This window comes from Ailuropoda melanoleuca, chromosome 4, assembly GCF_002007445.2.
Source record: "Ailuropoda melanoleuca isolate Jingjing chromosome 4, ASM200744v2, whole genome shotgun sequence".
Taxonomy (NCBI): Eukaryota; Metazoa; Chordata; class Mammalia; order Carnivora; family Ursidae; genus Ailuropoda; species Ailuropoda melanoleuca.
The window spans coordinates 125235875-125248102 of NC_048221.1; the positions used below are offsets into that span (position 1 = coordinate 125235875).

The window sequence follows — 12228 nt, forward strand, 5'->3', positions numbered from 1 at the left end:
CGCCGCCTCCTCTCCTGCGGCCGGGCGCCAGCGGATGCTGAGGGGCAGCCCCGAGCCTCTCCCTGCCGGATCCCGGGCCTGACGGCGCGGGGCTACCGCTCGGGCCGGGGACCGGGGACCCGGGAGCTGGCGGGGCGGCGCGGCCCCCGGGCGCGCTGAGCCCTCCTGCCCCCGCCCGCCACACGCGTGACCCAGTCCCGCAGGCCGCGCAGGGACCGGCCGGACCACGCGGCTCCCGAGTTCCCGCACAGGTAAACGCAGGGGCAGGCCAGCCTTCCGGAGGGCAGGTAGTGCCCCGAGGTGGAGAGCCCGAGCCGCCAAGGGTTGGGTGGGAAAAGGAAGTAAACAGAAGGAAGATTCAGGAATCCCCGGGATGGTTCTGGTTGCTCTCGGGCACGTTTTATCTCCACCTTCTAAGGCTTGGGCCTGGCGGCATTTTAGGTGAGGAAGTCAGGGACTGAGGGAGAAGAGAGGACACAGAGACCGACCTGGAGTGCGAGGGATGGAGAGGTGGCCAGCCAGGGACAGGAAACTGGCGAGGACAGGAGTGTGTGTGGGTGTGGGTGTGTGGGTGTGTGGTCGGGCGGTGGCGTGAGCGTGGGGGCGGCTGGAGAAGGCCCTGGTCCTGGAGGCTCGTGCCGCAGCGATTCTCTTATGAGGGGTAGGGTGGGTCCTGAGAAACCCCAGACAGGAAGGAAGAGAGGTGTTTCTACTTAGCGATGTCCCTCTAAGTTCCAGATGATCCACGCTACCTGTGCCCTGGAGATCTGCTCTGCGTTGCTGCGGGAGGTGGCTGGCTCTCCGTGTTCCCCAGCTCTCCGAGAGCCCTGGTAGGTGGCCCATTCCAGAGCCCTCCCTCGGTTCCCAGTCCACTTCTCCCGGGCCAGTAGAAGCAGACATCAGCCAGGATGCCTAGGAACCAGGGCTTCTCTGAGCCTGAGTACTCGGCCGAGTACTCCGCCGAGTACTCGGTCAGCCTGCCCTCTGACCCTGACCGCGGGGTGGGCCGGACCCATGAAATCTCGGTCCGGAACTCGGGATCCTGCCTCTGCCTGCCTCGGTTCATGCGGCTGACCTTCGTGCCCGAGTCCTTGGAGAACCTGTACCAGACCTACTTCAAACGGCAGCGCCACGAGACCCTGCTGGTGCTGGTGGTGTTCGCGGCGCTCTTCGACTGCTATGTGGTGGTCATGTGTGCGGTGGTCTTCTCCAGCGACAAGCTGGCTCCCCTCCTCGTGGCGGGGATGGGACTGCTGTTGGACATCCTCCTCTTCGTACTCTGCAAAAAGGGGCTGCTCCCGGACCGGGTCACGCGGAAAGTGGTGCCCTACCTGCTGTGGCTGCTGATAACTGCCCAGATTTTCTCTTACCTGGGCCTGAACTTTGCCCGAGCCCATGCGGCCAGTGACACGGTGGGCTGGCAGGCCTTCTTTGTCTTCTCCTTCTTCATCACGCTGCCGCTCAGCCTCAGCCCCATCGTCATCATCTCTGTGGTCTCCTGCGTCGTGCACACACTCGTCTTGGGGGTCACCGTGGCCCAGCAGCAGCAGGACGGGCTGAAGGGCATGCACTTGCTGAGGGAGGTGAGTGCCGCCTCCGGTCCCACCCAGGGGCTTCCCTTCTCACCAGCTCTCATCCGGGGTGGTGCTGGATTCAGGGATGGGATGGCACTGTTTTCTTTGCCCTTAAGTCAACACGCGTCGGGGTGGGAGGGGGCACCTTGGGGGCTCTCAGCTGCTTGTGCAGGAAGACCATCTCTCCCTCAAACCCCTGGCTTTGCACTTCAGCTTTCTGTGCTGGGCCTGAGGGAGCGAAGGATGTCAGGACATTCGGCCTCAGGGCCACTGTGTCACCTGTGTCCAGCCCACGTGGGCGGCAGGAAGGCCCACGAGGCCTGGTCCTGGGGCAGCAGTTGTCCCAGCCATTGTCCCAGCCATTCCCTGCCCTCGATCTCCTTCAGAAAGACCTCTTGTGGGGAAAGGAGCTTCCTTGGCTTCTGGTCTCCAGCCTGTCTTTGGCTGGCTTCAGCAGTTGCCTAACTTGTGTGGACACAGTGCCCCTCTGTCAAGTGGGGACTGTCTGCCTGCCTATGTGGTCGTTACCGAGATCAGAGGGAATGTGGGTGAGGACACGTAGGAGACACGAAGGTGTGATGGCCCTAGATCCTGCTTGTGCCTTGGGAGCTCAGGGTATGTGGAGTGCTTAGATGATGTGAGGTGTGGTGTGGGGACACAAATGGGGACAGTCATGCTGGCCGCAGTGGTGGAGGGTCTGCTAGTTCTTTGAGGATGTGTTTTGCTGGAAGGGGTGGAATTTTGGCCTCAGCCTCGTTGAGAGCCTGGTGCTCCCACCAGGAGCCAAGACCCTGGCTAGGTGCTGAGGGGCTGTAGAAACTGGGAGATGCGATTCTCGGCATCCGCGTCTATCTGGTAACCCATCTGGAGGAGTCGGGGGGGTGCTTAATTCCACAGTCTCATGCCTTACCTGCTCCCTCCTTTATTCGTGAGCCCCGAGATGAAAAGGGACCTGGCCAAGGCTACGTAGGCAGGTACAGTGGTCACATGCCCGGAGTGTCCATTTTTCAATTCGGGTTTCAGTGATCTTCCTACTTCACCACGATGCTGGGTGCATCTCAGCCAAAGCCGTGATTCTTGTCTCTTGGGCTTAAGGGCTGAGTCTCCAGGGACCCAGTGGTGCCCTTGGGAATGGATGCAAGAACCCTGTGGGGCTTGTCCCACTGCCTTCCACTCAGTTAGAGGAAGGCACAGGTTTTCTGTTTTGACTTTTTCCCGGTTCTCGGACCAAACTTCTTCCTGTTCTTCCATTCTGGTTCATGCACTGTCCTTGCTCAGGGAGCCTGTGTGCTTTTGTTTGGCGGGAGCCTAGCCCTGGGCTGGTGCATAGGGACCGTGTGTACACCAGCAGTTCCTTTTCTTCTCCCAATGCCCTGTTCATGTAAAGTGACGACCTGCCATTGCTGTCTTGACTTCTGGGTTGGTGGACTTTAGCGATGCTAAACCCATGATTGCTGGTGCCCTTTGGGCACTATTAAGAGGAGACAAAGTCCCAAAAAGATTTAGGAAACAGGAAAAGAAATAAGTAAATAGAAATTAACCATATTAGCATCCCAGGAGAGCATGGCCTTGACGTGGAAGCAGGGCCCTCCTTGTGGCTTTGGGAATGGAGGGGAAGGAGGAGGTGGCTCTCGAGGTCCGTTTGGGAGCCTGGGATAGAATGCAGGAGGCCCCGGCTTTCCGTGGGCTCTGTTCCAGAAGTGTGAGTCACTTGTTTGGAACTACTGTGACTTTTTAAAAGGTGCCTGGGTTCCCAGGCCCACTCGCCAAAGTTTTCCTTAAGTCACAGAGTCCTGCCTTCAGTATTTTTGGATGTGGTGGAAACTCAGCCCAGGTGTGTGTGTGTGTTGTGAGGACACTGCATCCAGCTCTCCTCCAGGTGTGGAATGAAACAACACTCACCTGCCCACTGCTCCCCTGGGCTCATTTTACCTCCTGGGTTGGGAGCACCATCAAGGGGAGGAGGGGCCAGGGGCACGAGGCTGGGGTAGCCGGATGTCCAGCTAGGGTGACACCAGGCATGTACTCCAGACCCCAGCACCTCCTTGGTTTTCTTTCTCTTCCCCAGAGCCTCCCCTTTTCTTTTTCTTTGCCCGTCACTTGTTGGATGCAGCCAGGGATTCCCTCCTGGGCCTGGGGGAGTGAACGAAGTTTCCCCGTTAGAAGCAGACACTGGATTTTGGGACTTGGGGAATGCTTCTGTTGCTGCTGCCTCCTCTGCACCCTTCATTCTCTTAAACCCATGGTCCACTCTAGTGGGGGTGGGGGGATGGGGCTCAGGGTAGCCTGACATGTCAGCAGCAAGCCATCCAGCCTGCCCCTGGCTCTTCTCACGGGAGGCAGGCAGGTTGGGGTTCTGACAGGAAGAGCAGGTGGAATTGGCTGTCGGACTGGGTGTGGGATTGGGGTGTTGCTGGGGCTTTATTAGTGAATCAGTGAATATTACTGAGCAATAGGTATGGGCCTTACAGCCTGCAGGGTCTGGGAATAACAGGAATCAGACGATCACGGTCAGAGACTTGGCGTGTAGGGGAGCTGGGGCTGGGGGGTGGGGAGCAAGCTGTGGCTGGCAGGGTTTCCCCATGTCCCTCCCCTGGCCTGGGTCCTGACACCTGGCCCCACTAGGCCTCTTATGGCACAACTTGCCTCCTACTGCCCCCCCCCCCGCACTGCCCTTATGGTCATGTGACAGAGAGGAGGGTGTTGAGGGCTGGTGGGTAAAGATTGGAGGGGGGGCAGAAAATGCAGCCAAGTTGATGGGGAGCATTCCTGAGGCCAGTGGCCGTTCCTGAGACCCTTGACGCACCCGCAACCTGTTAGCATCTGATGGGGTTGTTAAAGCAAAGAGTCTGTGACAAGTTAGGGACAAGGAACAACGTTTGCAAAATACTCTATTGCTTTATTTCATAGCAGGCTATTTGGAAGCAAAATTTCCTATTGGAATTAATAGCCTGTTAAGATCTTTACTTACAAATTAGAACATAATAGAGCTGTGGATGTGTAATTCATGTCGCACGCACCAATGACCTAGTCCGTTCACCCCGTGAATGAACATTCAGCTCCGAGGGGCTGGAGACAGCTACAGTAGGGGCGTTGTGGGAAGGGCTGAGGCTTCCAGATGCCTTCATCAACAGGCTGGAGTTTAGGGTTCTATATAAATCATCCCATTTGATCCTGGATTGTTACTGGCTCCATTTGACCAATGAGGAAACTGAGGCTTAGGGAGGTTGAGGGCTGGTGGAGGGGCTGGATAACTGGGGAGGGTCACTGGTAAGTGGAGGGGGGACAGGACAGGACACATCCCAAGGCTTCCCTGAAAGCTGCTTTCTCTGGAATGTGGGCCTCTGGACCTCTTCCTGCTTCTCTGGCCGCCCCTAAATGTCTTTACTCAGTGGTGGTGAACAAAGGTGCCAAGAGGGGGGAGGCCCTAAAATATCAAAGGCGCCCCTCTCTTTTCCCCTGGGTTTTGGTCACAAGAAGGGAGAAGCCTGTGATGGAATCTTCCTGGTGGGACCGTGGCAGGAGTATGTGAGAGGTGAAATGTGATGCATTGGAACGGGAGCTGGGTAGAGTTGGGGCAGAAGATAGCAGGCGGGGGGGGGGGTTCTGAGCAACCAGAGGCATCGAGGTAAGAGAGGGGTGCAGGAAATGCGGGGCGGGGGGCAGCAAAGCCAGCCCCAGATCAGCCCTTTACCTCCATCCCAGAGCGGGGCAGAAACGGTCATCCCTCCCCCCACCCTCGGAGTGTGCAGGGGGCAGGTTTGAGGAATCTGACTAATAAGGAAAGGAATAGAAAGGGGACGGGGAGGCATCAAATCCAACCTTGGAAGAACAGTCCGTTATCGAACATGTAAACCCCTTTGCAGCAAGTCACCCCCTCAATCCCGTCCCAGGTCACGTTTCTCTGTGGCCTTTTCGGATCCTTCTCTCTGTGGAAACAGCTTTTCCAGTATGTCCTTGTCTTGCACACGCGGGGGGCCTGGCCTTCCACCACATGGCCTCACTGAGGTTTTGCCACGAGCATCCGATCCCTCGTGTTTGTTTTAAATCTGCACTTTATCATTAGTGGGCTTTCCTGGAGAGGAAACCAGAGCCCAGCGCCGGGCCACTGGTGGGGACCTGGGTAGCAGCAGGGCCAATCAGACACCAGTGTCCGGGCGCCTGGGTGGCTCAGTCATTAAGCGTCTGCCTTTGGCTCAGGGTGTGATCCCAGCGTTCTGGCATCAAGCCCCGCATCAGGCTCCTCTGCTGTGAGCCTGCTTCTTCCTCTCCCACTCCCCCTGTTTGTGTTCCCTCTCTCACTGGCTGTCTCTCTCTCAAATAAATCTTAAAAAAAAAAAACAAACACCAGTGTCCATGCTGGGTCTCAGCTTGCCCCCCGCCAGGCCGGCCTTGTGAGCGGGTACACCCGTGCGTGTGTGTGCACGTGCATACACACACACACACATACACCCCGGGCTTGGTCTGCCTGGCAGCCCTGGTGAGTGATCTTTGAGATGAACTTGCTAGGACTCTGAGGTTATTCTCATCCTGCAGTTTCTTTGTGCAGTAAATCCCACTAGTGCTCCAACCCTGAATCAATATTCAGACCTTCCTCCCCACCCCACCCTACTCCCCTCCCCTGTCCCCTCTTGAGATGTACCCTTGAAGGTAGGCTTCCGTGGGTGTCACCCTGACCAACACTCAGATGTGTGTGCTCAGCGGTCACGCCCACGTTCAGGGCCAGGCCCACTGAACATGGAGAATGCACGGGGCCCCTCATTTACTGAGCTCTTGCTGGGTTTCCATCAAGGGGCTCCCAGCAAGAGGTAGATACTGTTTTCATTTTACAGGTGGGGAAACTAAAATGTGCGATGAGTGACAGGACTCGTCCAGGGCCACATAGCTAGCAGGTGGCGGAGCAGGATTCAAACTCGGGTCAGTGGGATTGCAGAGGTCCTCGTCCTCTGTAATCATAAAAGAAGCCCTTACATGATGTTTCCTCAGAACCTGTTGAAATAAAGTTCTAGTAGGGATAGGATCCTTGGTTTCTTAACTCACAGTCCTTCGGAGGAGCGACGTGGTGGAGGATGAGGGGTTTCTAGGGGCAGGTGTGGCACCGCTGATCAAGGAGCCCAGCTGTCTGGGGGTTGAACGGGGGTTGCACCCAAGAGCCTGCACGCTTCTGTGGCTGCCGGAGCCTTCGTTACGTTCCGGGACTGTGTAGTAACTGATGTGCGCGAGAATGACCCACTCAAGAAAATACTAGATTACATGGGGCGCCTGGGTGGCACAGCGGTTAAGCGTCTGCCTTCGGCTCAGGGCGTGATCCCGGCGTTGTGGGTTCGAGCCCCCACATCAGGTTCCTCTGCTGTGAGCCTGCTTCTTCCTCTCCCACCCCCTGCTTGTGTTCCCTCTCTCGCTAGCTGTCTCTCTGTCAAATAAATAAATAAAATATTTAAAAAAAAAAAAAAGAAAATACTAGATTACAGATACAAATACTAGAAGATGGGGTGCGGTATTGCATCCTAAAAACATTTTTTGGTCAGAACTGGTTAAGAACAAGTTTGGATGTTTTAGTTCTCTAGGAAACTCAGGTGGGATGGCCCGTTTCTCAGTGGCCTTACTGCACACGCCTGTGTTCAGGGACTGCGTGTTTCACTTACCCGTTGCCGTGACGATCTCAACATGGTAGCTTACTGCCTCATGATTCTCTGGGTTGACTGTGCTCAGCTGGGCAGTTTTTCTGTTTCAGAGGCACTGGCTGGAGTCACTCACTTGGCTGTGGCATTTGACCGTCGGCATTCAGCGGACTGCTGGCCTGGAATGCTCTAGGAAGGCCTTACGTGTCTGGAGCCTTGGAGCTCCTCCAAGTGACCTCTCCGTGTGGTCCTCTTGGGGTTCCTCACAGGCGTGGTGGTGGTCTCTGAGAGAACATGGAAGCTACCAGAGTTTTTTTTAGAGGCTAGACTGGTTACCATGGTCAAGGCTATGCAGGATGCAAGATAAGGGGAAACTGATCCTACCCCTTGATGTGAGAGTGGCGTGTTCATACAGGGGGAGAAGGGATGGAGGGCAGGCGTCTTCTGAGGCTGTCCACAAACCAGGGGGGCATAGGGTGAATGCTGGGGAGAAGGGATGAAAGAAATCCATGAGTCTGGGTGGGGTAAAAAAATACCGTGTCAGGGCGCCTGGGTGGCGCAGTCGTTAAGCGTCTGCCTTCGGCTCAGGGCGTGATCCCGGCGTTATGGGATCGAGCCCCACATCAGGCTCCTCTGCTATGAGCCTGCTTCTTCCTCTCCCACTCCCCCTGCTTGTGTTCCCTCTCTCGCTGGCTGTCTCTCTAATAAATAAATAAAATCTTTAAAAAAAAAAAAATACCGTGTGACCACAGGATGCTTCAGAAGTTAGAGATGTGGTCCAGGGCAGGGCACGTAGAACTTTAAGGCATTGCTTCTCTGTGAAATCCATCATTTCTAAGATTTTCAGAAGGCTTCAGAAACTGCATTGCCCATAAAGAGACAGTGGCTCATAGTTCATTTATATGGGCTTTGCCTTGCCTTATGTTCTTGAGAAGAATTCATTCTCTTGTCAAACGTGCAGACCCGCTCTATCCAGGGCACTGTGCCAGTTCCTGGGGAAGCTGTCCCTTCCTCCAGCCACCACCCCAGCACCAGCCCTGGTCCTTTTCTCTCTACGCATCAGCTTGATTGGCAGCCTGGCTCTGATGTTTGTATTCCTTTCCCAGGAGGTGGGAGTTTGCTCAGGTATGTGCTTCAGAAACATGTTGAATTTGTCTGTCTTAGCAGGTTGTCATTTGTTTCAAGGAGAGATTAAGACTGATAGAATTCCCTTTTAGCCCTTTGTGGTGCCTTGGTTGTGACTGTCACTCTATAAATGATGAATACATATATTCCTGCTTTACTTTTTACCTTCGTTTCCTTCCTCATCGACTCAGGGAGTGTTTGATAAATTTTTGGTTAGATCCAAGATGGGAATGTTCTAGTGTTAATGCAAGTGATTTGAGGATTTTTAAAAGCAAGATTTATATAACCTTTCAGGGGTGCTAATTGATACTCCTTTGCTGCTTGTTCAAGGAGAAAAGTTGCAACAGAGAAGTGTTCATAGGAGCCCCCAAAATGAGTCCTAGATCCTGTTGGCCTAATTCTAATCTCCTCCTTGGACAAAAATGATTTGCATGAGATCATGCAGAAGAAGGGTGGAGCAGAGTTGGCTCTCTTACCATCTTACCCTCTCTGCTTGTTCTTCCAGTTTAAGGAGAAACTTCATTCCTTCCAGCACTTCTCAAACATTTCATCAGGGCTGCGAGAATTGATCTAGTGAGAGTATACAGAGAGTAAAACTTGGCCCCTTCCCTCAAGGAGCTCTCAGGCTGTGGTACAAGTACTGTTAGTGAGGACATACCTAAGGAAACAAGAAGGCTTCTAAAGAGCTGGCTGTTGATCTGGGTTTTGAAGGATGTGTAGGAGTTTGCTAGGTGGAACAATGGGAATGGGGCTTCCCAGGCAGAGTTATAGGAGTTTCTCACTTGACTGGGCCTGGTGAGCATTACTGTGTGACAGGAGCATGAGCGGGTGAGATGAGCTAGAGAGACGAGGTAGAAGCCAGGTAGCGGAAGGGCTAAAGAATTTGGGCTTTATTCCTACAATGATGAGGTACATTGAAGGAATTTAAGCAGGGGCAGATAGGATCTGATTTGCATTTAGAAGAATCATTCTGGTGGACTTGAGTGAGGCAAAGATTGATTAGGAGTCTGTTGAGGTCATAGGGGCATGATGTCACGAGGGCTATCTAGCAACATGAAAACAGGCTGGAGAAGAGGAGTTCAGTTTGAGATGCCTATGGGACATCCAGGTAGAATTATCTGATTATTCAGTGGCTAATTATTGAACACCAGGCCCCATTTCAAGATCTGGAGCTTAGAGACATTTAGAGTTCCAGATTTGGGAATCATCAGTGTTTAAATGGCACCCATCTCTCTGGGGAGGGTGCGCTTTGCCCAAGGAAAATGTAGAATCAAGAGAGAAGAGGCCTTAGGACCTAGCTCTAGGGAGATAGTCAGAGGAGGGGTCCCCAGCACAGAGCATCCATGCCCCACCCTGCTTCCTACCCAGGCCCCTGCTTATGTCTCATTTTGTGTCATCTGTAGTTTAACTTCTTGCTTACCAGTATGGATGCCTCATTTCTTTTTCTTATCTGATTGCTACGGCTAGGACTTCCAGTACTCTGTTGAATAAAAGTGGCAAGAGTGGACATTCTTGTGATGTTCCTGATCATAGAAGAAAAGGTCTCAGTTTTTCACTTTTGAGTAGGATGTTAGCTATGCATTCTTCACTTATGGCCTATATTACATTGACATATGTTCCCTCTGAACCCACTTTGAGAGTTTTTATCATGAACAGTTGTTGAATTTTGTCAAATGCTTTTTCTGCATCTATTGAAATGATCGTATGACTTTTATCCTTCGTTTTGTTGGTGTGGTGTATTGTGTGGATTGATTTGCCGATATTGAGCCATCCTTGCATCTCTAGAATAAATTTCACTTGATTGTGGCAAATGATCTTTTAAATGTATGGTTGAATGTGGTTTGCTAATATTTTGTTAAGGATTTTTGCATCTATGTTCATCAGGGTTATTGGCCTGTATTCTTTTTGTGTCATGTCTTTGGCTGGTTTTGGTGTCAGGGTAATGCTGGCCTCAGAATATATTTGGAAGCTTTCATTCCTTTTCTATTTTTTTGGAATAGTTTGAGGAAAATAGGTATTATCTCTAAATGTTTGGGAGAATTCTGTGAATCCATCTGGTCCTGGACTTTTATTTTTTGTTAGTTTTTTGATTATTGATTCAATTTTGTTACGAGTAATTGGTCTGTTCAGGTTTTCTTTTTCTTCCTGATTCAGTTTTGGAAGATCGTATATTTCTAGGAATTTATCCATTTCTTCTAGGTGGGCCAATTTTTTGACATATAATTTTCCAGTGTTCTCTTATAATCATTTGTATTTCTGTGGTGTCATTTGTTACTTTTGTTTCTGATTTTATTCTCTCTTTCTCTCTCTTTTTTTTTTTTTTTCCTGATGAGTCTGGCTAAGGGTATATCAATTTTGTTTATCTTTCAAAGAACCAGCTTTTTTAGTTTCATTGATTTTTCCCCCCCCCAGCTTTTGTCATTTCTGTTCTGATCTTCATGATTTCCTTCCTTGTACTCACCTTGGGCTTTGTTCTTCTTCTTTTAGTTCCTTTAGGTATAAAGTTGGACTGTTTGAGCTCCCTCCTGGCCATTTTCTGTCTGATGCATCTTCCTTCCTCTGATCAGGTTTTTAGCTGTTTCCTCCAGCAAAATTCCTCTTTGTGGTTGCTAAGAAATTTCCTTTGATTAATAATGAAGGCTTTTCCCTTTCCTCTCTTCAAGAACACTTTCTTTGTTGTAAACAGAACAGAAAATGACATGTTTAAGAAGAAATCCCACCCCACCCGTTGCCCCCATTAAAAACCCCAAAGTAAGCAGACTGGATTTGAACCTTTGCAAGATTTCCATGGCTGTGGTTTGTTGTTCCCATGTCCTTTCAAGACTGGTCCCTGTGACATGTAACTTGGTGCCGGCTGAGGCAGGTCTGGCAGCAGAAGGCCAGGCAGCTGCCTCTCCCAGTTCCCGGGTCGGCTCTGGGTGGGCTTCTTGGCTGCCCCTGGAAGGCTGTTTTCCCACTCAGTGGGTGACTGATCCCCACGGGCGAAATTCTGAAGAGACTGACTGATAAGCCCAAGGCCTGGTCACCAACATGATGGTGGTAGGTGGGCCCTGCCATCCTCCCAAGGAGGAAAATACAATGTATGTCTGTTATTTGGTACAAATTTACTGCAAATTCCTAAGAAACCAAATCCGTACTTTTCTGAAGGGGAATCTGAACAAAGAGCATCGCGTGGTGCTGAGGGTGGGTCGCACTGCCAGGCCGCGGCTGGGAGCTGCTCCTGCTGCCCTCAGGCCCGTTTCCCAGTGTTGGACGAGTCTGTTAGACACAGCCTCCCTCTGATTGCCAGGAAAGGGGCACAATTCCCTCTTCAGCTCTTTTTTTGAACCNAAAAACCACCCCCCCCCCCCCCCCCCGCAAATTGGGATTGCAGTTTATACTGCTCACCTCTGGGAACAAATCTGGGACCCTGCCTCTTTATTTCAGGAAGGACCCAATGTAGCGTGGTCCTTTTAGGGAGCATTTCCTCTCCCTTCCATAGTGTCGGGTTTCCAACCCAGCTGACCTCTACAGTTATGAACTAGCATAGGGACCTCGGGAACCTGGCCTGCCAATGAGCTTTCTGCTTCCAGAATCCGTAAAGACACTGGCTTTGCTCTCCTGACTCAGGGTACCCCCCGGCTCCCCAGCTTACCAGCTGTGAGCTCTTAGGTACATTATTTAATCTCTGTGTAGCGTGTACCTCGGTGAAGCGCGTGGGTGCAGAGGTGAAATGCACTAGCCCGTGTCTGTGGCCTTGCCGAGCATCGCTGGCGTGCTGCCAACACTAGCCACGCTTGCTGCCCCGGCTGGCGCTGTCCCTACTCCTGGCTCCGATGGAGAGGAATTCCGAGCAGCTCGGGCCAGTCCCAGGGGAGAGAAGAGCCGCTCCATGTGCCAAATGTCTGGAGGGCATCGTGGCTGGGTCG

General features: G+C 52.4%; 1 protein-coding gene across 4 annotated transcripts in view; it reads left to right on the plus strand.

Annotated features, from left to right (window-relative positions):
* Positions 1-6: 6 nt before the first annotated feature.
* Positions 7-12228, plus strand: part of ADCY3 (adenylate cyclase 3) — a 77417-nt gene continuing 65195 nt past the window's right edge. For 2 of the 4 annotated variants that reach the window (XM_034659808.1, XM_034659811.1), the window contains exons 1-2: positions 7-251; positions 733-1583. In XM_034659808.1, the coding sequence (XP_034515699.1) occupies positions 909-1583 (675 nt within the window). In that variant the 5' untranslated portion in view covers positions 7-251; positions 733-908. Of the gene's footprint in view, positions 252-732; positions 1584-12228 lie in introns of those variants that run through there. The other 2 variants (XM_034659810.1, XM_002913791.4) reach the window with 2 other exon arrangements.